Consider the following 25,822-nt stretch of genomic DNA (forward strand, 5'->3'; position numbering starts at 1 on the left):
GCCTTTCTTACATGCCAATTGTATCTACTGATGTAACTTGCATCCTATATCCTAGCTCTGAGAGGGAAAAGTAGATCCGCCAAGATTGAATGGTGGAGTAGACTTGATGGGACGAATTCTGATCCTATGTGTTATGAACATGAGCTAAGATGCGATTGTGGTCAGCTGGTGAGGTAGGAAAGGAGCTTAGTCCCTGCAGATCCATGAACTCATTCCACTCAGCGGGTCAGGCAGCATCTCTGCAATACATGGATAGGTGATGTTTCGGGTTGAGACCCTTCTTCAGACGGATTGTAGTAGTTTAGTTTAGTTTATTGTCACGTGTACCGAGGTGCTGAGAAAAGCTTTTTTACATTTGTCTAGCACTATCCAGTCAGTGGAAAGACTGTATATGATTACATTCAAGCCGTCCACAGTGTACAGATACAGGATGAAGGGAATAACGTTTAGTGCAAAAGTCCAGTAAAGTTCAATTAGAGATAGTCCGAGGGTCTCCAATGAAGTAGACGGGAGGTCAGGACCATCTTCTAGTTGTTGATCGAATGGTTGAGTTGGGGGGAGACATAGAACATAGGAATGTCATCGATGTGGGTTCATTGTTAAGATTGATCCCTCTGACTGCTGGCCGAATGTTGGCGGGTTAATCCGCTGTTTAATGTTGGAAGACTTTGTTGCCCTTGGCAACTAAAATGATGCCTTTCAGAAACGGAGCTGGCTTTGAAGCTGTGAATTAATGCTTGTGATCAGTGAGGCATTACTCTGGTCGTTCATTAATTTGTGCCTCTATCCCTGGGCCTTACTGAGTTCATCAGGTATACTTTCCACTGGATTAAAATATTGAAGGATAGGGCCAGTACCAGCCAAAGATGTTTTTGTGGAACGTAAAATGTTTAAATGCTTCATTATTTTGTCTGGTACTAGCTTAGTTTAATTTAGTTTATTAGTTCAGTTCAGTTTAGTTTATTGTCACGTGTACCGAGGTAGTGTAAAGCTTTTGGTGTGTGCTATCCAGTCAACAGAAAGCCAATACATGATCACAAACGAGCCATTTACAGATCCATGATAAGGGATTAACGTTTCGTGCAAGGTAGAGCCAGCAAAATCCGATCAAGATTGGTCCACAAAGAGGTAGAGAGTAGTTCAGGATCGCTCCTTGCTTGTGGTAGGATGGTTCAGTTGCCTGATAACAGCTGGGAAGAAAAATCCACGACCCTGAATATGGTGGTACGTCTGTACCTATATTGTCACGTGTGCCAAGATACAGTGCAAAGCTTTTGTTTATGTAAGTAGTCCTCATGGAAACTTTATTTTCTATGTGATTGACAATATTCTTCCCAGGATAGAGAATTCACAAATGAGAGGGCACAGGCTTAAGGTGAGCTTTAACAGGGACCACCACAGTTTTTTTTACTCAGAGGGTAGTCCGTATCTGGAACGAGCTGCCAGAGGAAGCTATAGCGGCGGATACAGTTATGACTTTTTAAAAGACATTTGTGTAGATATATGGTTAGGAGGGGCTTAGAGAGCCATGGGCCAAATGCAGATAAATGGAACTAGTCCAATAGGTTAACTTGGTTGACACAGGCACTCTCCCCCCCACCCCGAACTTTCCCTCCCCTCTCCCATCAGGCAAGACAGTTCAGACAGTTTCTTCCCAGCTGTTATCGGGCAACTGAATCATCCTATCACCAACTAGAGAGCGGTCCTGACCTCCCATTTGCTGCACTGGAGAGCCTAGGACTATCTTTAATTGTACTTTACTGGACTTTACCTTGCACTAAATGTTATTCCCTTTATCCTGTATCTGTACACTGTGGGCGACTTGATTGTAATCATGTACAGTCTTTCCGTTGACTGGATAGCACGCAACAAAAGCTTTTCACTGTACCTCAGCACACGTGACAATAAACTAAACTAAAGTAAATGGACAAGAGGGCCGATGTGGCCTGTTTCCGTGCTACATTGCTCGATGACTCTATTTTCCCCATCTAATTAAATGGAAGATGGTCACAAAATGCAAGTTAGATGCATGAAAACAATTGCAGTTCAGTTTAGTTTATTGTCATGTGTACCGAGGTACAGTGTAAAGCTTTTGTTGCGTGCTATCCAGCCAGCAGTAGACAATAGACAATAGGTGCAGGAGTAAGCCATTCGGCCCTTCGAGCCAGCACCGCCATTCAAAATGATCATGGCTGATCATTCCCAATCAGTACCCCGTTCCTGCCTTCTCCCCATATCCCCTGACTCCACAATCTTTAAGAGCCCTATCTAGCTCTCTCTTGAAAGTATGCAGAGAACCGGCCTCCACCGCCCTCTCAGGCAGAGAATTCCACACTCACAACTCTCTGTGTGAAAAAGTGTTTCCTCATCTCCGTTCTAAATGGCTTACCCCTTATTCTTAAACTGTGGCCCCTGGTCCTGGACTCCCCCAACATCGGGAAAGTGTTTCCTGCCTCTAGCGTGTCCAAACACTTATCAATCTTATATGTTTCAATAAGATCCCTTCTCATCCTTCTAAACTCCAGACTTGACAAGCCCAGCCGCTCCATTCCCTCAGCATCTGACAGTCCCGTCATCCCGGGAATTAACCTTGTAAACCTACGCTGCACTCCCTCAATAGCAAGGATGCCCTTCCTCAAATTAGGGGACCAAAACTCCAGGTGTGGTCTCACTAGGGCCCTCTACAACTGCAAAAGGACCTCTTTGCTCCGATACTCAACTCTCTTGTTATAAAAGGCCAACATGCCATTTGCTTTCTTCACTGCCTGCTGTACCTGCATGTTACAGAAATGCAGAAAGACATGATTGAAATTGAGGCGTTTACAGTGTACATGATAAGGGGAATAACGTTTAGTGCAAAGTAAAGCTAATGAAGTCCGATCAAGGATAGTCCGAGGGTCACCAACGAGGTAGATAGTAGTTCAGCACTGCTCTCTGGTTGTGGTTTACAGGAGTGTGTTCGCTGTCTGAGATGGATGGTGGATTTATTCATTTGTCTCCATTAATGCTGGAGCCAGTGTCTCCACGCGCCGTTCATAATTATTCCTGACAGGTGTCCCACTAGGTAAAGAGTTATTCAGCTTTCTCTGCCAAGCCACACTGTCTCAGCTCATTTGCGTACACATTACACTGGTGACCTTGTTTGTGACTTGGAGGCTCTGTTTGTCTTTCAGTGTGTGTTATACCTCTGGGCCTTGAAAATCCTGTATCCAAAAACATTGTTTCTCCTTCGCGGGAATCACGAGTGTCGGCATTTGACGGAGTATTTCACCTTTAAGCAGGAATGTGAGTATGGATTGTTCTGTGTGTGTGTGTGTGTGTGTGTTACCTTGATGCTGCTGCACTGACCCACCACTAATGGGCAGTGTCGCAAGGTAAACCTTCATGTTATTGATTAGACCAGTGTCATGTTCTGGGCCTGCTTGAGGTGGCTTTAACACCAGAGTCGTGATAGCAATGTCAGATTTCATGATGTGTTATTTATTTGTTTATTTATTTATTTATTTTTCAGTAAGTTGAAGGGGAAAAGATGTAACAGGAATCTGAGGGGTAACTTTTTCACAGTAAGGGTGGTGGGTGTATGGAACAAGCTGCCGAAGGAGGTAGTTAAGGCAGGGACTATCCCAACTTTTAAGAAACAGTTCGACAGGTACATGGATAGGACAGGTTTGGAGGGATATGGACCAAACGTGGGCAGGTGGGACTAGTGTAGCTGAGACATGTTGGTCGGTGTGGGCAAGTTGGGCTGAAGGGCCTGTGTCTATGATGTATGACTACATATTCTCTATGTGTACTGTGTTTACAGGCCTGTTATGATGATGCTGCAGATAAGAGTTTCATTGTTCTGCTTTTGGTACATATGACAATTAAACATATAGAGTTTAGAGATGCCATGGAGACAACATGGAAACAGGCCCTTCGGCCCACTGAGTCCTTGCCGACCATTAGTCACCCATTCACACTAGTTCTATATTATCCCACTTTCTCATCCACTCCCTACACACAAGGCGCAATTTACAGAAGCCAATTTACTAACCAACAAACCTGTACGTCTTTGAGATGTGGGAAGAAACCGGAGCATCCGGACGCAGAACGTACCAACTCCACACAGACAACACCCGAGGTGAGGATGGAACCTGGGTCTCTGACGCTGTGAGGGAGCAGCTTCTCTGCTAGGCCTCCGCGCCGCCCCTGATTCGTCAACTCATTCTTGACCCTTGACTTTTGAAGTTGGGCCAGACAAGGTTCAGGGGCGATTTCAAGAGTCACAAGTGTTTAATTGTCATGTGTACCAACAACGGAATAATGAAATCCTTTCTTGCTGCAAGTAACAAGCCTGTAAACATAACAACGCACAGATAATGCGTATCAATCAAACATACAATCAATTAATAACTAATATTAAATAACCATAATAGTGCAACACTGAAGTCGATAGTGCAACCACAGACACAGTCCATAGAAGATCACAGTTGCTGAGGTTAGTGTTGGGCTGTGCTCAAGAGCCTGATGGTTGTTGGGAAGAAGCTGTTCTTGAACCTGGAAGTCACAGTTTTCAGGCTCCTGTACCTTCACGATGGTAGCAGTGAGATGAGAGCGTGGCCAGGGTGGTGTGGGTCTCTGATGATGCTGGCTGACTTTCTGAGGCAGTGACTGCTGTAGATCGCTTTGATGGTGGGGAGGTCAGTACCCGTGATGGACCAGGCAGTGTCCACCGTTCTCTAGCCTCCTTCTTTGCCAGGTATTTGAGTTACTGAACCAGGCCGTGGTGCAACCAGTCAGTGTTCTCTACCATACCACCGGTATGAAAAACCAACTCTCTTTAGAATTCTTAGGAAGTAGAGATGTTGGTGATCTTCCTTTGAGATTGCAATGATGTGCTGGGTCTCGGACAGATCTTCAGAGTTGAACCTTACGCTGCTGACCCTCTTCACCACCGTCCCCTCGATGAACACGGGTTGTGGATCCCCTGCTTTACCCTCCTGAATTAGGAATTAGCAGAGATTTGGTGGTGTTCAACATTATTAATGATTTTGATGGAATAAATGAGGAAGTGTGTTTCCAGTGCAGAGAGGATTATTAGCCCATGGGGATGGAGGCAGATTAAAAACAATTGGCAAATCATTCTTTCAATGATAAAATGGTGCTTTATTGTCATGTGCAAAGTGTAAAGGCACAGTGAAATAATGTTCGTACCTACAGTCCAGTAGAGTATTGCTGTACCCAAGCACATTCCCGATTAGCAAGTGTACAGAAATAGTCCACGGATCCCGCATGCAAGAGACGCCATGTTTTGGCACCATTTTCCAAGTCCAGTCCGTGCTCTAGTTGTTATGAGCGGTGCCCGTTCCAGGCGAGCCCCAGGCTGCTGCAGGGCCTCCAGCCGTCGCCTTCCTTGGACGTGTGGATCGTCCAGTGAACCCACGTCCCTCTCCTCACCCGTCCACTTTTGTTCCCCGGGGTTCCTCCCACAGCCGACCTGGAGGGTGCGTTAGGCTAGACCCTGGTTTCCTCTCCTCTCCCACCGGCCTCGTTCCTCGCCCGTCACGTCTGTCATCACCGGCTCCATCCTCTCGGTCTCTGGTCTTCAGGGGATGAGCAGAGGCCGACTTGGCGGCTCCCCCTACAGGCCGGGCCCCCCCACCGTGTGCTACAAGCAGAGGCCGGCTCGGGGACTCCCCCTACAGGCCGGCCCCCCCCCCCACCGTGTGCTACAAGCAGGGGCCGGCTCGGTGACTCCCCCTACAGGCCGGGCCCCCCCACCGTGTGCTACAAGCAGGGGCCGGCTCGGTGACTCCCCCTACAGGCCGGGCCCCCGGGTGCTACGAGCAAGTGCCGACTCAGCTGCTCCCCCTGCAGGCCGTGGTGCTTCCTGTTGGAGCTTCAGGTGTGTTACATTGTGGGGGATAACAATGGTGTGCAGTTGAGCGAGGATCGCAGAGCCACCATAGGCACCACGTCCTGCATTGCCTTTCTATTCCAATTAACTTCAAGAGCTTGTGACATTCACATGTTGTGCCGTGCAGGCAATGGGAAAATGACAGCTTGCACCAACTGGTGGTGTATGGCTGATTTCCCACAGAAGCTCTCTGATCTTCCATTCCTTGTGTGATTTGCAATCAAAAGCCACTGTTGCCGCCGCACTTGTGTTCACCTCTGCTGCCGTTTGTCCAGCTGTAAGCAGCACATCTGTCTGCCTCTGCAGCTGGCAAAGTGGTCGGTGTGAGTGCAAAGAACAGGCGCTGAGAACGACCATGAAAGGGGGAAGAAGTGTGTTGGGACGGGGAGCTGGAGCGTTGCCTGCTTGCAAGTGCTGTCAAGCTGGAGAGGGCGCAGAGAAGATTTACAAAGATGCTGCCAGGACTCGAGGGCCTGAGCTATAGCGAGAGGTTGAGCAGGCTGGGACTCTATTCCTTGGACCGCAGGAGGATGAGGGTGTGATCTTATTAGAGGTGTACAAAATCATGAGCGGAATAGATCAGGTAAACGCAGAGCGTCATTTACCCAGAGCAGGAGAATCGAGAACCAGAGGACTTAGGTTTTATGTGAGGGGAGAGAAATGTCATAGACCCCGGAGGGGGGTATCTTTTTACACAAAAGGTAGTGGGTATATGGAACAAGCTGTGGAGGAGGTAGTTAAGACAGGTTCCATCGCAATGCTTAAGAACTGACTCTATGAAACATTTGGACAGGTACAGGGATAGGACAGGTTTAGAGGGGTGTGGACCTAGCGCAGGCAGTGTGACTAGTGTAGATGGTCGCTGTGGGTAAGTTGGGCTGAAGGGCTGGGCTATACACTGTACGACAATGACGCTCTCTATGACCCCTAATCATGAAGCATTTTTTACCTCGGGCATCGGAGGTGTGTCTGCTGTCCGAGAGGTTTATCCTGTGCTCAGAGCTTTTGAGAGTTGGGAAACTGCGTCAAATCAAGTCAAGTTTATTTGTCACACACACATACGAGATGTGCAGTGAAATGAAAAGTGGCAATGCTCTCGGACTTTGTGCAAAAAACAAACAAACAAACAAACTACAAACAGAATGGAACAAAATCACATATTATTTTACATATTACATATTGTGGGAGGAAGGAAAAAGGAAAAAAAAACAATTTAAAAAAAAAAGCAGTAGAATGGTACAGTAAAGTTAGTCCCTGGTGAGGTAGGAGTTTACAGTCCTAATGGCCTCTGGGAAGAAACTCCTTTTCAACCTCTCCGTTCTCACAGCATGGCAACGGAGGCGTTTGCTTGACCGTAGCTGCTGGAACAGTCCGTTGCAGGGGTGGAAGAGGTCTCCCATGATCTTATTGGCTCTGGAGTTGCACCTTCTGATGTATAGGTCCTGAGGAGGGGCGAGTGAAGTTCCCATAGTGCGTTCGGCCGAACGCACTACTCTCTGCAGAACCTTCTTGTCCTGGACAGAGCAGTTCCCAAACCAAATCGTGATATTTCTGGACAAGATGCTTTCCACAGCCGCTGAGTAAAAGCACTGGAGGATCCTCAGAGACACTCTGAATTTCCTCAATTTTGGACCAGAAAGAATGCGATGGCGCGGGAACTCTCCGTTGTCTCCATGTTTCGCTGAAGCAATACTGCCTGACTTTGACCTGGAACATACAAGCTGCTGTCAGGGAGCCCTGTGGTGTGAACTACCTGTTCTGCTGCCAAGTCACGTTCTCAGAAACTCTTGGCAGCGTACTTTGTTGCAGACGTGTACGTGAAGCACCTGCTGCCTGCCTCTGCCTCTGCCTCTTGCTCTCTGCCTGGCTGACTGTAGAGATACAGCACGGAAACAGGCCCTTTGGCCCACCGAGCCTGTGCCGGCCAGCGATCACCATGTACACTCGCACTATCCTACACACTGGGGACAATTTACAGTTTTACTCAAGCCAATGAACCTACAAACCTGCACGTCTTCGCTGTGAGGCAGCAACTCTACCGCTGCACCACCATACCGACAATGAAACAAACTGGTGTGCAGCCGCTTCCTTAAACAGTATGTGTGTCGATCTCTGCAGCGCATTCCCCAGAGGTTCGCTAACAGCAGCAGGCAGCAATGGTGAATCACCTTGGCACTGACTCTACTGATGAATTGTGGCCGAAAGTCTGCCCAGGAAGGCAGATTGTCAAAGCTGAGTTACTCCTGGCGATCTCAGCAGCAGAAGCCGCAGCTGCCCATGCTATCAGTGATGGCACAGCGCCACAGCGGTAGAGTTGCCACCGTCTTACAGTGCCAGAGACCCGGGTTCCATCCTGGTCAAAATCCAAGGAGTAAACCTTTATGTCTCAATATCGGAGGTTGAGGCACAGATAGGGTAGACAGTCAGAACCTTTGTCCCTAGTGTGGAAATATCAAAGACTAAAAGGCATAGCTTTCAGATGAGAGGGGTAAAGTTTGAAGGAGATGTACGGGACACATTTTGTTTTGCAGAGTGAGTGGTGGGCTCCTGGAACGTGTTACCAGGAGTGGTGGTGGAGGCACTCCCTACACACTAAGGGCAATTTACATAGGGCAATTAACCTACAAACCCACATATCTTTGGCATGGGGGAGCTTTGGACAGTACTGGGCCTGCACTCGCTGGAGTTTAGAAGGATGAGGAGGGGGTGGTGGGGGGGGGGTCCTCATTAAAACGTACCAATAGTGAAAGGCTTGGATAGAGTGGATGTGGAGAGGATGTTTCCACTAATGGAAGAGTCTAGGACCAGAGGGCATAGCTTAAAGAATTAAAGGATGTCCCTTTAGGAAGGAGATGAGGAGGAATTTATTTAGAGGGTGGTGAATCTGTGGAATTCTTTGCCACAGACGGCTGTGGAGGTCAGGTCAATGGATATTTTTAAGGCAGAGATAGATTCTTGATCAGTGCGGGTGTCGGGGGTTATGGGGAGAAGGCGGGAGAATCAGCTGCGCCATAAATCAAAGCATTAAGATCATTTTCATCAAAGTTGATGCAAAGTTGTGGTGAACCTTTGACATTTCATCGGAAATTAAGAGTAAATAACTAAACATTAAAAGGCTGGATGCATGAAAGCAATAGAGAATATTCAGCGTTCGGTCTTTAGTATCCACTTCTAAGCTTCCTCTGGCAGCTCTCCTCTCACCTTAAGCCTGCGCCCTCTAGTTTTAGAGTCCTCTACCCTGGGAAAAAGACTGTGAGCGTTCACTTTATCCTCGGCCCATTCGGCCCATCAAGCCTACTCCACCATTCTTGATCTTGTACTGCTCAATACAGCCTCCTACACTCCAAGGGAAAAAGTCCCAGCCTATCTAACCTCTCCCTGTAACTCAAGCTCAAAAAACCATGTAACATCCTGGTGAAGGTAGTCACAAAAAACCTGGAGTAACTCAGCGGGTCAGGCAGCAGCTCTGGAGAAAAGGAATATGTGACGTTTCGGGTCCAGACGCTTCTTCAGACTGGTGAATCTCTTCAGCCCCCTTCCCATCTCCGTCGTGTGGCTGGGTGACCAGAACTGCACTCAGTCCTTCAAGTGTGGTCTCACCGACGACTTGTACAGCTGCAACAAGATGTCCTAACATTTATACTCTATACATTTCATAATGAAGGTATAGCTACAAGGTTAATTTCCAGGATGGCGGAACTGTCATATGCTGAGAGAATGGAGCGGCTGGGCTTGTACACTCTGGAGTTTAGAAGGATGAGAGGGATCTTATTGAAACATCTAAGATTATTAAGGGTTTGGACACGCTAGAGGCAGGAAACATGTTCTCGATGTTGAGGGAGTCCAGAACCAGGGGCCACAGTTTAAGAATAAGGGATAAACCATTTAGAACGGAGACGAGGAAACACTTTTTCTCACAGAGCGTTGTCAGTCTGTGGAATTCTCTGCCTCAGAGGGCGGTGGAGGCCGGTTCTCTGGATACTTTCAAGAGAGAGCTAGATAGGGCTCTTAAAGATAGCGGAGTCAGGGGATATGGGGCGAAGGCAGGAACGGGGTACTGATTGGGGATGATCAGCCATGATCACATTGAATGGCGGTGCTGGCTCGAAGGGCCGAATGGCCTGCTCCTGCACCTATTGTCTATTGCCTATTCACCACCCTGTCCACCTGACAGTACTCTCCAGGGCTTTACCATTGACCATGTTAGTCCTGTCCCGGTGTGACATGCCAAAGTGTACACCCAAGTCATTAATCTGTGCGTGTTCTTAGCACAGACGCCTGGGAATTCAGTGGTACTCTGTCATTACTGAATGTTTTGCTTGTGACTTGCCAATTTACCAAGGACAGTGAAAACTGATGTATTCGACGGCTTGCTCGTTCTTTAAAAACAGGAATTGAACCAGTTGAATTCTAAACAGGGAGAGAGAAAAAATGCTCAAATGGACGAAGAATCAAACAGGAAAAATGCAAGCAGTGTAACAGAGATGAATAGATTGATTAAATGCCCCAAACAGTGACAGATGGATGTTAGTGGCACCAAATGTGAGGGCTCTTCCCTTTAGATCTAAAATTGACAGTGCTTTGTTGACGATATACAAGTCTAATGAGGCTGAGCGACGTAAACATGCTGTGCATGGCATGGGAATGAATTGCTGCCCTGCATATTAGGACATAAGACTTTGGAGTAGAATTAGGCCATTCGGCCCATCAAGTCTACTCCGCCATGGCTGATCTATCTCTCCCTCTCAACCCCATTCTCCTGCCTTCTCCCCATAATCTTTGACACCCCCACTAATCAAGTACCCGTCAATCTCCGCTTTAAAGATAAATAATGACGCCCTCCACGGCCGTCTGTGGCAATGAATGCCACAGATTCACCACCCTCTGGCCAAAGACATTCCTTCTCTTCTCCATTCCCATCCTTTTGTTCTGAGGCCATGGCCTCTGGTCCTGGACTCCCCCACTAGTGGAAACATCCTCTTCATTTCCACTATCTAGGCCTTCTCTCCACATCCAATCTACTGTATATATGGCACTGGAGTACAAGGGTGGAGATTAGATAACAGGAATATAAATGCTTGGTTAAACCATGTAAGGGCAACTGCAGCATTTAAATACAAGACTGAGCGGCTGGGCTCTGGGGAGTGTTGTAGAGCAGAGGGATCTAGGAGTACAGGTACATAGTCCCCCTTAAAGTAGTGTTGCAGGCAGCTAGGATGGAGAAGGAGGCTTGGTGGGTGTGCTCTCCTGTCCAGAAGCTGGTTGGATAGCCTGATATAATTAACATAGATGCAGGAGGAGGCCATTCAGCCCTTCGAGCCCGCACCGCCATTCATTGTGATCATGGCTGATCATCCACAATCAGTACCCCGTGCCTGCCTTCTCCCCATATCGCTTGACTCCGCTAGCCCCTAGAGCTCTATCTAAATCTCTTTTAAATTCATCCAGTGAATTGGCCTCCACTGCCTTCTGTGGCAGAGAATTCCACAAATTCTGGGTGAAATATTTTTTTTCTCATCTCAGTTTTAAATGGCCTCCCCATTATTCTTAGACTGTGGACCCTGGTTCTGGGAATATTTTTCATGCACCTAGCTTGTCCAGTCCTTTTATAATTTTATACGTTTCGTCAAGATTCCCTCTCATCCTGCTAAACTCCAGTGAATACAAGCCCAAGTTTTCCAATCTTTCCTCACATGACGGTCCCGCCATCCCGGAGATTAACCTTGTAAACCTACGCTGCACCGCCTCAATAGCAAGAATGTCCTTCCTAATTAGGAATTGTAAGGGTAGAGAAAATACAAAAGCTCAATTTTGAAGCAATCTAATGAAGCTGTTTCAAATTCTGAAGGATAGAAAGGTAATTGATAAGTGTTCCTGTTTGCAGAAGGGGCCAGCACGAAGGGAGATAGCATGAAGATTGGCAACAAAACCAGAAATGTCATGAAGGACATTTTTATTCCAGTGAGTAGTTGGCATCTCAAAGGCATAGCTGGGGGTGGTAATGATAGAAACATAGAAATTAGCTGCAGGAGTAGGCCATTCGGCCCTTCGAGCCTGCACCGCCATTAAATATGATCATGGCTGATCATCCAACTCAGTATCCCGTACCTGCCTTCTCTCCATACCCCCTGATCCCCTTAGCCACAAGGGCCACATCTAACTCCCTCTTAAATATAGCCAATGAAATGGCCTCAACTACCCTCATCCAGATCATTAATATATATTGTAAATAGCTGGGGTCCCAGCACTGAGCCTTGCGGTACCCCCACTAGTCACTGCCCGCCATTGTGAAAAGGACCCGTTTACTCCTACTCTTTGCTTCCTGTTTGCCAGCCAGTTCTCTATCCACATCAATACTGAACCCCCAATGCCGTGTGCTTTAAGTTTGTATACTAATCTCTTATGTGGGACCTTGTCGAAAGCCTTCTGGAAGTCTAGATACACCACATCCACTGGTTCTCCTCTATCCACGCTACTAGTTACATCCTCGAAAAATTCTATAAGATTCGTCAGACATGATTTACCTTTTGTAAATCCATGCTGACTTTGTCCAATGATTTCACCACTTTCGAAATGTGCTGCTATCCCATCTTTAATAACTGTCTCTAGCAGTTTCCCCACTACCGATGTTAGACTAACTGGTCTGTAATTCCCCGTTTTCTCTCTCCCTACCTTCTTAAAAAGTGGGGTTACGTTTGCTACCCGCCAATCCTCGGGAACTACTCCAGAATCTAAAGAGTTTTGAAAGATTATTACTAATGCATCCACTATTTCTGGAGCTACTTCCTTAAGTACTCTGGGATGCAGCCTATCTGGCCCTGGGGATTTATCGGCCTTTAATCCATTCAATTTACCCAACACCACTTCCCGACTAACCTGGATTTCACTCAATTCCTCCAACTCCTTTGACCCGCGGTCCCCTGCTATTTCCGGCAGATTATTTATGTCTTCCTTAGTGAAGACGGAACCAAAGTAGTTATTCAATTGGTCCGCCATATCCTTGTTCCCCATTATCAACTCACCTGTTTCTGACTGCAAGGGACCTACATTTGTTTTAACTAATCTCTTTCTTTTCACATATCCATAAAAACTTTTGCAGTCAGTTTTTATGTTCCCTGCCAGTTTTCTTTCATAATCTATTTTTCCTTTCCTAATTAAGCCCTTTGTCCTCCTCTGCTGGTCTCTGAATTTCTCCCAGTCCTCTGGTATGCTGCTTTTTCTGGCTAATTTGTACGCATCATCCTTCGCTTTGATACTATCCCTGATTTCCCTTGTTATCCACGGATGCACTACCTTCCCTGATTTATTCTTTTGCCAAACTGGGATGAACAATTTTTGTAGTTCATCCATGCAGTCTTTAAATGTCTTCCATTGCATATTCACCGTCAACCCTTTTAGAATTAATTGCCAGTCAATCTTGGCCAATTCACGTTTCATACCCTCAAAGTTACCTTTCTATAAGTTCACAACCATTGTTTCTGAATTAACAATGTCACTCTCCATCCTAATGAAGAACTCAACCATATTATGGTTACTCTTCCCCAAGTGGGCACGTACAACAAGACTGCTAACTAACCCTTCCTCATTACTCAATACCCAATCTAAAATAGCCTGCTCTCTCGTTAGTTCCTCTACATGTTGATTTAGATAACTATCCCGCATACATTCCAAGAAATCCTCTTCCTCAGCACCCCTGCCAATTTGATTCACCCAATCTATATGTAAATCTATATGATAGCTTTATAAAGCAGAGCTGGGTACTTTTAGTTCATTCGTTTAACTTATTTAGTTTAGTTTATCGTCACTTGCACCGAGGTACAGTGACAAGCTTTTTTGTTGCGTGCTATCCAGTCAGCAGAAAGAATATACATGAGTACAATCAAGCCGCCCACAGTGTACAGATACAGGATTAAGGGAATAACGTTCAGTGCAAGATAATGTCCGATTAAAGATAGTGCAAGGGTCTCCAATGATGTAGATGGGATCAGGCCCGCTCTCTAGTTGGTTATTGCCGCATGTTGTCCACGAGGTACAGTGAAAAGCTTTTCTTGCGTGCTATCTGGTCAAAGAAAGGACTACACATGATTACAATCAAGCCGTCCACAGTGTACAGATAATGGATACATAGATTACATAGATTACATAGAAAATAGGTGCAGGAGTAGGCCATTCGGCCCTTCGATCCGGCACCGCCATTCAATATGATCATGGCTGATCATCCAACTCGGTATCCTGTACCTGCCTTCTCTCCGTACTCCCTGATCCCTTTAGACACAAGGGCCACATCTAACTCCCTCTTAAATATAACCAATGAACTGGCCTCAACTACCTTCTGTGGCAGAGAATTCCAGAGATTCACCACTGTCTGTGTGAAAAATTTTTCCTCATCTTGGTCCTAAAAGATTTCCCCCTTATCCTTAAACTGTGACATGTAGTGCAAGGCAACATAATGCAAGGCAAGGCAAGGCAACATACAACATGTAGTGCAAGGCAAAGTCTGATTAAAAATTGTCCGAGAGTCTCCAATGAGGTAGATAGTAGTTCAGGACCGCTCTCTAGTTGGTGATAGTTGCCTGATAACAGCTGGGAAGAAACTGTAATCTGGAGATGTGCGTTTTCACACTTCTGTACCTCTTACCTGATGGGAGAGGGGAGAAGAGGGAGTGACCGGGGTGGGACTGGTCCTTGATGATGCTGCTGGCCTTGCCGAGGCAGCGTGAGGTTCAAATGGAGTCAATGGAAGTGAGGTTGGTCTGGGCTGCGTTCCACAATTCTCTGCAATTTCTTGCGGTCTTGGATGGAGCTGTTCCCAAACCATGCTGTGATGCATCCTGATAAAATGCTCTTTACGGCTCATCACAAGGTTGTTGTGGCCTTCTCTGGATATTATTAAGGCAGAGGCAGATAGATTCTTGATAAGTATGGGTGTCGGGTTACGGGGAATAGGCAGGAGAATGGGATTGAGAGGGAAAGATAGATCAGCCATGTTTGAATGGCGGAGTAGACTTAATTCTGCTCTTATCACATGAATCTGTAGAAGTTGGTGAAGATTGTTGGGGAACATGCTGTATCTATTATGCCGTTTGGTTTTGCTCTCCTTTTGTCTATCCCTCCTGACATTTTAAATACCCTTCTAAGGCAATGCCACAGCCACTTTTCATCCTGTTTCGTCCTTCTTGGCTCGGTATCTGCCTCGTGTTTCTTTCTGCACCTTCTCCACTGCCTCTGTGTGGAGCTGATGGTGTGGAGACTGAGCTATGAATCTGCAGTCGAGCCATGTAGAAACAAAGATAACGTTGAGAGGGATATGGGCCAAACGCGGGCATCTCGGTCAGTATGGACGAGTTGGGCCGAAGGTTCCATCACCCAAAAAATATTTATTCCCAAAATGGACACAGAGTGCTGGAGTAACTCAGCGGGTCAGGCAGCATCTGTGGAGAACATGGACACAGAGTGCTGGAGTAACTCAGCGGGTCAGGCAGCATCTGTTGAGAAAAAGTAATACATGACGTTTCGGGTCTGAAGAAGTGTCCTGACCCGAGATGTCATCTATCCATGGTGTTCAAGAAGGAACTGCAGATGCTGGTCTGAAGAAGGGTTTTGGCCCGAAACGTTACCTATCTCCTTCGCTCCATAGATGCTGCTGCACCCGCTGAGTTTCTCCAGCATTTTTGTGTACCCTGTCATCTATCCATGTTCTCCAGTGATGCTGCCTCACCCGCTGAGTTACTCCAGAGCTCTGTGTCTCTCCAGTGGTGGTGTGTTGGTTATAAAAGCACGGGGGGCTTGGCTTCCATCATTGAGGCCAGAGCCGTGGAATTTTTCAGAGACCTGTTGACGATCTTTCTCGTGGCTCTTGGGGGAACGCCGACCGGCGGTTCAGTGTAGCTTGGGCTTCCCATTGACCAAAGATGCGGACAAGTCTGAATTACATTGCCCCAGGGGAATTGGCGGTGTTTAACTTCATTTGCAGTTGGGCGTAAATCTCCCGTCTAAACCTTTGCTTCTCTGCTCTAGGTAAAATTAAATATTCGGAGCGAATATACGATGCGTGCATGGATGCTTTTGATTGCCTGCCTTTGGCTGCTCTCATGAACCAGCAGTTCCTGTGTGTACACGGTGGCCTCTCCCCAGAAGTCAACAACTTAGATGACATCAAGAAGGTAAGAGGATGTATCAGCTCACCCTGCAAGTGACCAGCGGTTCCTTCCTCATTTGAGCAGCTTCTGTAAAATGCAGCAACTGCAAGTTGGGATTTTAATTCTCTCACGGACACCACCGAGCTCTCGAGGTTGGTGATCTGATGAGTTGTGCCTGCAGCCACTGCAGCTCTCCAGCTGAACCGCACCGATGGGTGGGGAGTTCCAGAACTGGGCCAGTGTTTATTTTCTGCGTCCAAGATGAGGTGTTCCATACCAGGACATCGGAGGGATTCTTTAGGGAACAGGGGTTCCCCTCTCCCACCACAGATGAGGCCCTCATTAGGATCTCCTCCGTACCCCGCAGCTCCGCCCTTGCTCGCTCTCCCCCCCAGTCGCAACAGGGACAGTCCCCCCAGTCCTCACCTTTCACCCCATCAGCCGTCGCATACAGCACATAATCCTCCAACATTTTCGCCACCTCCAACGGGATCCCACTACTCGCCACATCTTCCCATCTCCAACCCTTTGCGCTTTGTGCAGAGACCGTTCCCTCCGGAACTCGTCCCTTCCCACCCAAACCACCCCCTCCCCAGGTACCTTCCCCTGCAACTGCAGGAGATGCAACACCTGTCCCTTTACCTCCCCCCTCGACTCTGTCCAAGGACCCCGACAGTCTTTTCAGGTGGGGCAGAAGTTCACTTGCACCTCCTCCAACCTCGTCTACTGTATCCGCTGTTCCAGGTATCAGCGTCTGTATCTTGGCGAGACCATCGTTTCGCTGAACACCTCCGCTCAGTCTGCCTAAACCTACCTGATCTCCCGGTTGCTCAACACTTCAACTCCCCCTCCCATTCCCACACTGACCTTTCTGCCCTGGGCCTCCTCCACTGTCAGAGTGAGGCCCAGTGCAAATTGGAGGAACAGCTCCTCATATTTTGCATGAGTAACTTACACCCTGGCGCTATGAATATTGATTTCAAGTCTTTCCCTCTCTCTCCATCCCTCCCCCATCCTAGTTCTCCAACCAGTCTTACATGTTTTGCTCTGTGTGCTTCGTTGTCACCTTCTCAAAACTAACAATGATCTATTCTACATTTTGCATGATGTCTCATTATCACACCTTACACTTCCTTATCTCTGTGTCTCCCTCTCTCCTGACTCTCAATCTGAAAAAGGGTCTCAACCCAAAGTGTCACCCATTCCTTCTCTCCAGAGATGCTGCCTGACCCGCTGAGTTACTCCAGCACTTTAGGTCTATCTTCAGTATAAACCAGCATCTGCAGTTCCTTCCTACACCAGTGTTTAGTTTAGTTTAGTTTAGAGATACAGTGCGGAAAAACGCCCTTCGCCCCACCTAGTCCGTGCCAACCAGCGATCTCCCCGTACACTAGATGCATGTTATCCCACTTTCTCATCCACATATAAACTAGGACTATCACTCATACTGGGGACAATTTACAGAAGACATTTAACCTGCTAACTTGCATGTCTTTGAGATGCGGGAGGAAACCGGAGCACCCAGAGAAATAAATTCCTCCTCATCTTCTTTCTAAAGGTATGTCATTTTAATTCTGAGGCTATTGCCTCTGGACCTAGACTCTCCCACTAGTGGAAACATCCTCTCCACATCCACTCTATCCAGGCCTTTCACTATTCAGTAAGTTTCAATGAGGGCTCCCCTCATCCTCCAAAACACCCGCTCATCCTTCTAAACCACAGTGCCGTCAAACACTCATCATATGTCAATCCCAGGATCATTCTTGTAAACCTCCTCTGGACACACCTGCATGCTAATACATCCCTCCACAGACGTGGGACCCAAAGATGCATGGTCCCCTTGTCCATTTATTGTACAGAGGCAAATAAATAAATGATGAGTCTTTATCCCTAACATTATGGGAGAGGGCACTGTAGTTTAGTTTAGTTTCGAGATATAGTGCAGAAACAAGCCCTTCGGCCCACTGAGTCTGCGCCGACTACCAACCTCTACACACCAGGGACAATTTACAATTAAACCAAGCCAATTAACCTACAAACCCGAACATCTTTGGAGTGTGGGAAGAAACCAGAGATCCCAGAGAAAACCCACGCAGGTCACGGGGAGAACGTACGAACTCCGTACAGACAGCACTTGAGGTCAGGATCCAACCTGGGTCTCTGGAACTGTAAGGCAGCAACTCAACCGCTGTGCCACCCCTTATGGCCCATGGTAGGATGCACGGTGGCGCAGCAGTAGATTTGCTGTGTAACAGCATAGGAGACCCAGGTCCCATCCTGACTACGGGTGCTGTCTGTACGGAGTTTGCACGTTCTCCCTATGACCGCGTGGGTTTTCTCCCGGTGCTCCGGTTTCCTCCCACACTCCAAAGACATGCAGGCTTGTAGGTGGCAGACATGCAGACTTGCATCTGCAAACATGCAGACATGCAGGCTTGTAATTGGCTTTTGTAAAAGAAAATGGAAAATGTTCCCTAGTATGTAGGATAGTGGTAGTGTACGGAGTGATCGCTGGTCGGCTCACACTCGGTGGGCTGAAGGCCCTGTTGCCGTGCTGTATCTCTAAAGTAAAGTAAAGCTAAAAGTATCTCTCTAAACCCATCCATATATGTGTCCACATATCTTTGAAAAGCCGTACTTGTATCTGCTTCTACAGCCTCCTCAGGCAGCTCGTTCTAGATACGACTACTCTCTGAGTAAAAAAGATTCCCCTGACGTCTCTCTTCAATCTGTCCCCTCTCACATTAAGGTTTAGAATTTTCTCCGTCGTGAAAAAGATTATAAGAGTTCACTTTATCCATGCCCCTCATGATCTTGTACACCTCACCTTCCTGCGTTGCCTGTTGAGGGCTCATCAGTCGGCGGGGGCGAGAACCTGCACAAAGGCTAGTTGGTCACGGGACCGGGAGGGGGCTGGAGACATTGGGCACAAGTAGTCGGCCGCTAGGAGAGTAGGACTATGTATAAACACTGCTGTAATTTCTACATTGTGAAACCAAAATGTATAAAAATGGCCTTTATTAAAATCTGACAATGCACTTTAACCACATGTGATTTTTTCCTATTACAAATCTAAAATTGTGGAGTACAGAGGCAAATAAATAAATGATGGGTCTTTGTCCTAAACATTATGGAGGGCACTGTAAATGAGGGCAAACGGAACTAGCCCATTATGTCGAGCTGGTCTGCATGGAGAATGTGGGCCGAAGGGCCTGTTTCCCTGCTGTGGGAGCACACCTTCAGCTGGAGTGTGTGCTTGATGTTTTCAGATGCCTGTAAGCATTGTGTGGGTGGATTGCTGCAGGCAGTGAGCGGCACCTCTGCTGCCTGCATCAGTGCAAAGTGGCAGGTGGGCTGTGTTCGTGATGCTCCTGGTATCCCAGCACCAGCCTGCTGTGTGGAGGTGGCTTTGATTCAATTCCAGGTACTTCCCTCGTCACGGAGATAATTACAAATGTTGATGTGGGATGTTTCTTATTGGATTTAAAACAAAATCCAAAAACAAGTTTTTAACTTTGCAGCACAGTGGTGCAAGGGTAGAGTTGCTGCCTCACAGCGCCAGTTATCCAGGTTCCATCCTGACCACGGGTGCTGTCTGTATGGAGTTGCACGTTCTTCCCATGACCGCGTGGGTTTCCTCCGGGTGTCCCACTTTCCTCCCACATCCCAAAGATCTGTCAGCATGTAGATTAATTAGCCTCTGTAAATTGCCCCTCGTGTGTAGGGAGTGGATGAGCAAGTGGGATAACATAGAACTAGTGTGCGGGGTGATCGCTGGTCGGCGTGGACTCGCTGAAGAGCCTGTTTCCATGCTGTATCTCTAAGCAAAGTAAACTAACGATTAGTGCATTCCTGTGGGACAGCTGGCTTTAATGGGAATTGAGAAACTGCATCGTACATTCCTACATCGTAATACTTCAAGGACTAGAGAATGAGCTAAAAGCATGTGGTGGCTTCCCAAGCTAATGATGTCCCAAGTGATGTGCCTGCTTGCTGTAGAATGTAGCCTTGTGCCCAGGCCGGAGGGAGTTCCCTTCAGCTCCAGTACCTTGCTGTGTGTAGCCTGATACTCACCTCTTCTCACAGTGCCCGATGAACACAGTGGGTGCAATTATAGCAAGCACTGTCAGCTTGTGTGTGTGTCCATTCATAGAATCATAGAGTCATGCTGCATACTCCACACACTGTGTTGCTTACCAGAGATGTTAGGTGGAATCAAAGCAGGGCTGGTGTGTTGCCAGCAGGTCAGTCAGTATGGATGGAGGAAAGAGGTCGGGACCCTTCAATGTCACCTGTCCATTACCTCCACTGATGCCTCCTGACCCACCGTGTTTGCTTCGAGTCCAACGGCAAGGAAACAGGCCCTTCGGCCAACTCATCCACTCGACCGACCAAGATGCCACCTCCAAACTTGTCCCATCCCTACGCTTGGCCCGTTTCCTTCTGATGCCCCTGTTCCACTTAGAAAACCTGAACGGAAACCTCTGGAGACTTTGCGCCCCAACCAAGGTTTCCGTGCGGTCCAGGAGGTTTTTGTCCTGAGCTTCCTCTTAAATGATCGAAAGTGGTGTCCGCTTCTTCTATGTTCTGGTGATTATTTCAAAAAATTCAAAACTGGTCGCGACTAAAAATAGGTTGCCGTTTTAAAAACCAGTAATTGTTTAGTCGAAGCTGGTTGCGATGCTAGTTGAAGGTGGTTGCCGGAGGCTTCAGGTGGTAGCCGGAGGTTGCAGGTGGTTGCCGGAGGTTGCAGGTGGTTGCCGGAGGTTGCAGGTAGTGGAAGGTAACGAACAGAAACCTTGGGTGGGCGCAAAGTCCCCAGTGGTTTCCGTTCAAGTTTCCTAAGTGGGACAGGGGCATAAACCTTTCCTATCCATGTACCTGCCCCCGTGTCCTTGAAATGTTGTTACAGTACCAGCCTCAACTACCTCCTTTGGCAGCTCGTTCCATACACCCACCACCCTCTGAGTGAAAAGGTTGCTCCTCAGGCTCCTAGTAAATCTTTCCCCTCTTACCTTAAACCCATGTCCTCTGGTTCTTGATTTCACTACCCTTGGTAATAGATTGTATGGATTCATCTTATCAATTCCCCTCAAAAAATGTTTGCATCCCTAGAAGATCAGCCCTTAGTTTCTTGCACTCCAAGGAAGGTCCTGCCCTGGTTTGGCTTCCAAAAGGCAACACCTTGTATATGTCTGCATTAAACTCCATTAGCCGTTCGTCAGCCCGCTTGCACAGCTGGTCAAGGTTCTGCTGTAATTTGGGTGTCATATGCATGTTTCCGTTGCGGATATCTGTATATCTGCTTTATGTAGGAAGGAACTTCAGATGCTGGTTTAAACCGAAGATAGATACAAACAGCCGGGGTAACTCAGCGGGACAGGCAGCATCTCTGGAGAGAACGAACGGGTGACTTTTCGGGACGAGACTTGAATCTGAAGAAGGGTCTCGATCCAAAACGTCACCTAATCTTTTTATCCAGAGATGCTGCCTGACCCGCTGAGTTACTCCAGCTTTTTGTGTCCATCTTTTGTATGTCTGCTTTGGTGCACGAGCCAACATGGCTCCCAGCTTGTCAATGGTATACAATGTCTTGGTCTGTCATGTGCAGGACTTCCTCTTTGTCAGCTGGCCACATCTGAAGAGTTGGCTCTTCAATCGTACATCCCCTAGATGGGAGAGTTAAAGCAGTGTTTGTAGTTGCAAATTATATCTGTCAACATTGTTCCACATTGTTACTTTTGCCTCACAAGGCTGTACAACACGGAAACAGGCCATTCAGCCCACTTTGTCCATGTTGGCATTCAGGGCTTGTCCCACTTGCCTGCATTTGGCCAACATCGCTCTAAACACTTCCCAACCATATATTTGTCCAAATGTCTTATAATTATAACTGCTTCTAAAGCTACCTCTGGCAGCTCATTCCAGATACATTCTCTGAGAGAAGATGGTGGCCCTGAGCTTCCTCTTAAATGTCTCCCCTCTCACCTTAAGCCTGCGCCCTCTAGTTTTAGAATCCTCTACCCTGGGGGGAAAAGTTATGAGCGTTCACGTTATCCATGCCCCTCATGATATTGTTCACCTCAATAAGGTCACCCCTCAGCCTCCTACCCTCCAAAGAGAAAAGTCTCAGCCGATGCAACCTCCCCCTATAACATGAAGTCTAGTACGTTCGTGTCAGAGGAGCAGAGTTAGGCCATTCAACTCATCGAGTCCACTCCGCCATTCAATCACAGCTGATCTATCTCTCCCTCTCAACCCCATTCTCCTGCCTTCTCCCCCCAACATTCGACACCCGCACTAATAAAGAACCTGTCTATTTTTGCTTTACAAATACCCACTGACTTGGCCTCCAATGAATTCCACAGATACTCTCCCACCCAGCAATTCGTTTTGTGTGCTGAATGTCCACTGTCGGCCATGTGCAAGCCGTGGGGACTGTTGATTCCAAGAACGCTCATCTCATTTGCCTGTTTGTGTGGAGGTAATAAGTCTCTGCCAGCGCTCCAATCTGCACGACCATCAATATTTATGAGTTTGCTTTATTTTAAGATTTATTGAAGTTCTTTAATGTGACAGCGTGGATGAATTATTTAATGCCTGCAGCCAGTTAACTGTGTCGAGACCTGTTTGTTATTGCACCTGAATTAGTACGTTGAAAGATAGCAAAGCCCCTGGACTGGAGAAATGCCGACACATCTTCGAGACTGGTTGTAATGAAACGTATAGCACTAACGATACAGTGTGTCATGAGTAGAATTTGGGGAAAGCATTTTTAATGAGGCTGTCTTCATTTGCAGAATGTGCATTGATTCTCCAGTGAGGACACAAATTGCTGGAGGATATAGTGGATCCTGCGGTGGATTAGTATCTGGCAGGAATTCTAGAACGTCTGCTCCCCTGTGCTGTCTTTCCTGCTGTCTATTACTCTTTAATCACTCATAATATCATGTGATAGGAGTAGAATTAGGCCATTCGGCCCATCGAGTCCACTCCGCTATTCAATCATGGCTGATCTATCTCTCTTCCTCTCAAGACCATTCTCCTGCCTTCCCCCTGTAACTTTTGTAGTTCCCAGCGTGGTGAGCTCCTGGATGTCCACAGTAGATGGTTCCAGGTCGATCTGTTTGTAGTGATCCTCATAACCTCAAGGTGAGAGGGAGGGGTAAGGTTAAAGGAGATGTGTGAGGCAAATTTTATTACAAGTGTATGAAACGCGCTGCCAGGGGTGAAGGTGGAGGCAGATATGATAACTGATAGTTTAAGAGGTTTTTGGATGGGCCCGTAGATATGTGGGAATGGAAGCATTTGGATTATGTGCAAGCAGATGGAGAATCACAACTCAGCCGTAGGAACGTTGAATTCTCATAGGTAGACAAAAATGTTGGAGAAACTAAGCGGGTGAGGCAGCATTCATGGAGCGAAGGAAATAGGCGGCGTTTCAGGTCGAGACATACGTTGTGTGAGCAGCTGACAACCCGGTCACGGTGGCGCAGCAGTAGAGTTGCTGCCTTACAGCGAATGTAGCGCCGGAGACCTGGGTTCCATCCTGACTATGGGTGCTGTCCGTACGGAGTTTGCAGGTTCTCCCCGTGACCTGCGTGGATCTTCTCCGTGGTCTTCGGTTTCCTCACACACTCCAAAGACGTACAGGTTTTAATGGGCTTGGTAAATGTAAAAATTGTCCCTAGTGGGTGTAGGATTGTGTTAATGTGCGGGGATCGCTGGTCAGCGCGGACCCGGTGGGCCGAAGGGCCTGTTTCCGCGCTGTACCACTAAACTAAACTAAACTAAAACCCGCTATATCAACGTCAGTCTGAAGAAGGGTCTCGACCCGAAACGTCACCTATTCCTTCGCTCCATAGATGCTGCCTCACCCGCTGAATTTCTCCAGCATAATTGTCTACCTTCGATTTTTCCAGCATCTGCAGTTCTTTCTTAAACAACTCAACGTTGGTTTCTTATATTTCAAATAACCTCTACATCCCTTCCCCTATCCCTCCCCCACCTCGTTATCCTCCTAGTTCGAAGACAGACACAACATGCTGTAGTAACTCAACGGGTCAGGCAGCATCTGTGGAGAACATGGACACAGAGTGCTGGAGTAACTCAGCGGGTTAGGCAGCATCTTTGGAGAAAAGGAAGTGACATTTCAGGTCGAGACCTGCTAGTTCCATTGTTCACATCCTCGTATCCCTGTCGTTAACACATCTTCCCCAGCCAACAATGGGCCATTATAGGTTACACCCTTCCTGAGGTCATCTGTTGCCGGCCGACATTTGTTCTGGCCTTCTCTATCTTTGAGTCTGAAGAAAGGTTCCGACCTGTTCCGTTTTTCCACGAATGCCGCCTGACCCGCTGAGTTACTCCAGCATTTTGTGTGTCTCCTCAGCTGACAGGCGGTCTTGACCCGATAGACCATCGGACTTTTGTATGACCATTCCACTCCACAGATGTTGCCTGACCCACCGGTTCCAGCACTTTGGATTTCATTTAGTGTGCTTTGTTTGTGGGGGCGGAAAGCAATGATATCTGTGTACTAGGTCAGAGGGAGGGTTTAAAGTGTATAATGCAGAACATCCCTTCTGTTCCCTGAATTCCACTGTTGTGATCTTGTCTCATCTCACGCTACCCATTGCAGGTAAAGGTAGCTTTAGACTTTAGAGATACAGAGTGGAAACAGATCCATTCGGCCTGGCCAGCTCCATATTCTAGCAGTATCCTACACACTAGGAATCATTTTACCGAAGCCAATTCACCTACAAATCTACACCTTTGGAGTGTTGTGGGAAACCAGAGCACTCCATCATCAAGTTTGCTGATGACATTGTGGTGGTGGCCTGATCTCCGATAACGATGAGAAGGTGGCTGATCTGGCACTCTGGTGTCAGAACAACAGCCTCCTCTTGAATGTCACAAAAACGAAGGAGCTGATTGTGGACTTTAGAAGGCCACAATATCCGAGGACGTACATGCCACTGGAGATAAATGGGACTACTGTGGATAGGGTTAGCTGCTTTAAATACCTGGGTGTCCACTTCACAGAGGATCTGACATGGACAACACACTGTCGCACTGGTGAGAAAGGCAAGGCAGCGCCTTTACCACCTCAGGCAGCTGAGGAAATTCAGAGTCTCTGAGGATCCTTCAGTGCTTCTACTCTGGGGCTGTAGAAAGCATCTTGTCCGGCAACATCACAAACTGGTTTGGGAACAACTCTGCCCAGGACAGGAAGGCTCTGCAGAGAGTAGTGTGTTCGGCCAAACGCACTATGGGAACTACACTCACCCCCCTGCAGGACCTATACGCCAGGAGGTGCAGATCCAGAGCCAGCAAGATCATGAAGGACCCCTACCACCCCAGCAACGGACTGTTCCAGCTGCTACGGTCAGACAAGCGCCCCCACTGTCATGCTGTGGAAACAGAGGGGATGAGACAGAGTTTCTTCCCACAGGCCATCAGGACTGAAAACTCTTTTCTCACCAGCGACTAATTTACTGTTGTGCTGTGTCTCTTGTGAAAAATTATTTTCTAACATGTAAATACTGATTCTGTTCTATTCTGTTCTGTAACTTTTGCACAATCCGCAGGCATTGCCACTTTCATTTCACTGCACATCTTGTATGTGTATGTGACAAATAAAGTTGACTTGACTTGACTTGACTTGACACCCGGAGAAAACCCCCACACAGTCACGGGGAGAACATACAAACTCCATACAGACAGCACCCGAGGTCAGGATCGAACCCGGGTCTCTGGTGCTGTGAGGCAGCAACTCTACCCG

General features: G+C 47.5%; 1 protein-coding gene across 1 annotated transcript in view; it reads left to right on the top strand.

Moving 5' to 3' along the window:
• Window positions 1-25,822, top strand: part of LOC129702339 (protein phosphatase 3 catalytic subunit alpha) — a 326,632-nt gene that overhangs the window by 227,512 nt on the left and 73,298 nt on the right. The window contains exons 4-5 of the mRNA XM_055644097.1: window positions 3,174-3,285; window positions 15,917-16,062. Coding sequence (XP_055500072.1) covers window positions 3,174-3,285; window positions 15,917-16,062 — 258 coding nt within the window. The remainder of the gene's footprint in view (window positions 1-3,173; window positions 3,286-15,916; window positions 16,063-25,822) is intronic.

The sequence above is a fragment of the Leucoraja erinacea genome, chromosome 1 (assembly GCF_028641065.1).
Source record: "Leucoraja erinacea ecotype New England chromosome 1, Leri_hhj_1, whole genome shotgun sequence".
In the NCBI taxonomy this organism is placed as follows: Eukaryota; Metazoa; Chordata; class Chondrichthyes; order Rajiformes; family Rajidae; genus Leucoraja; species Leucoraja erinaceus.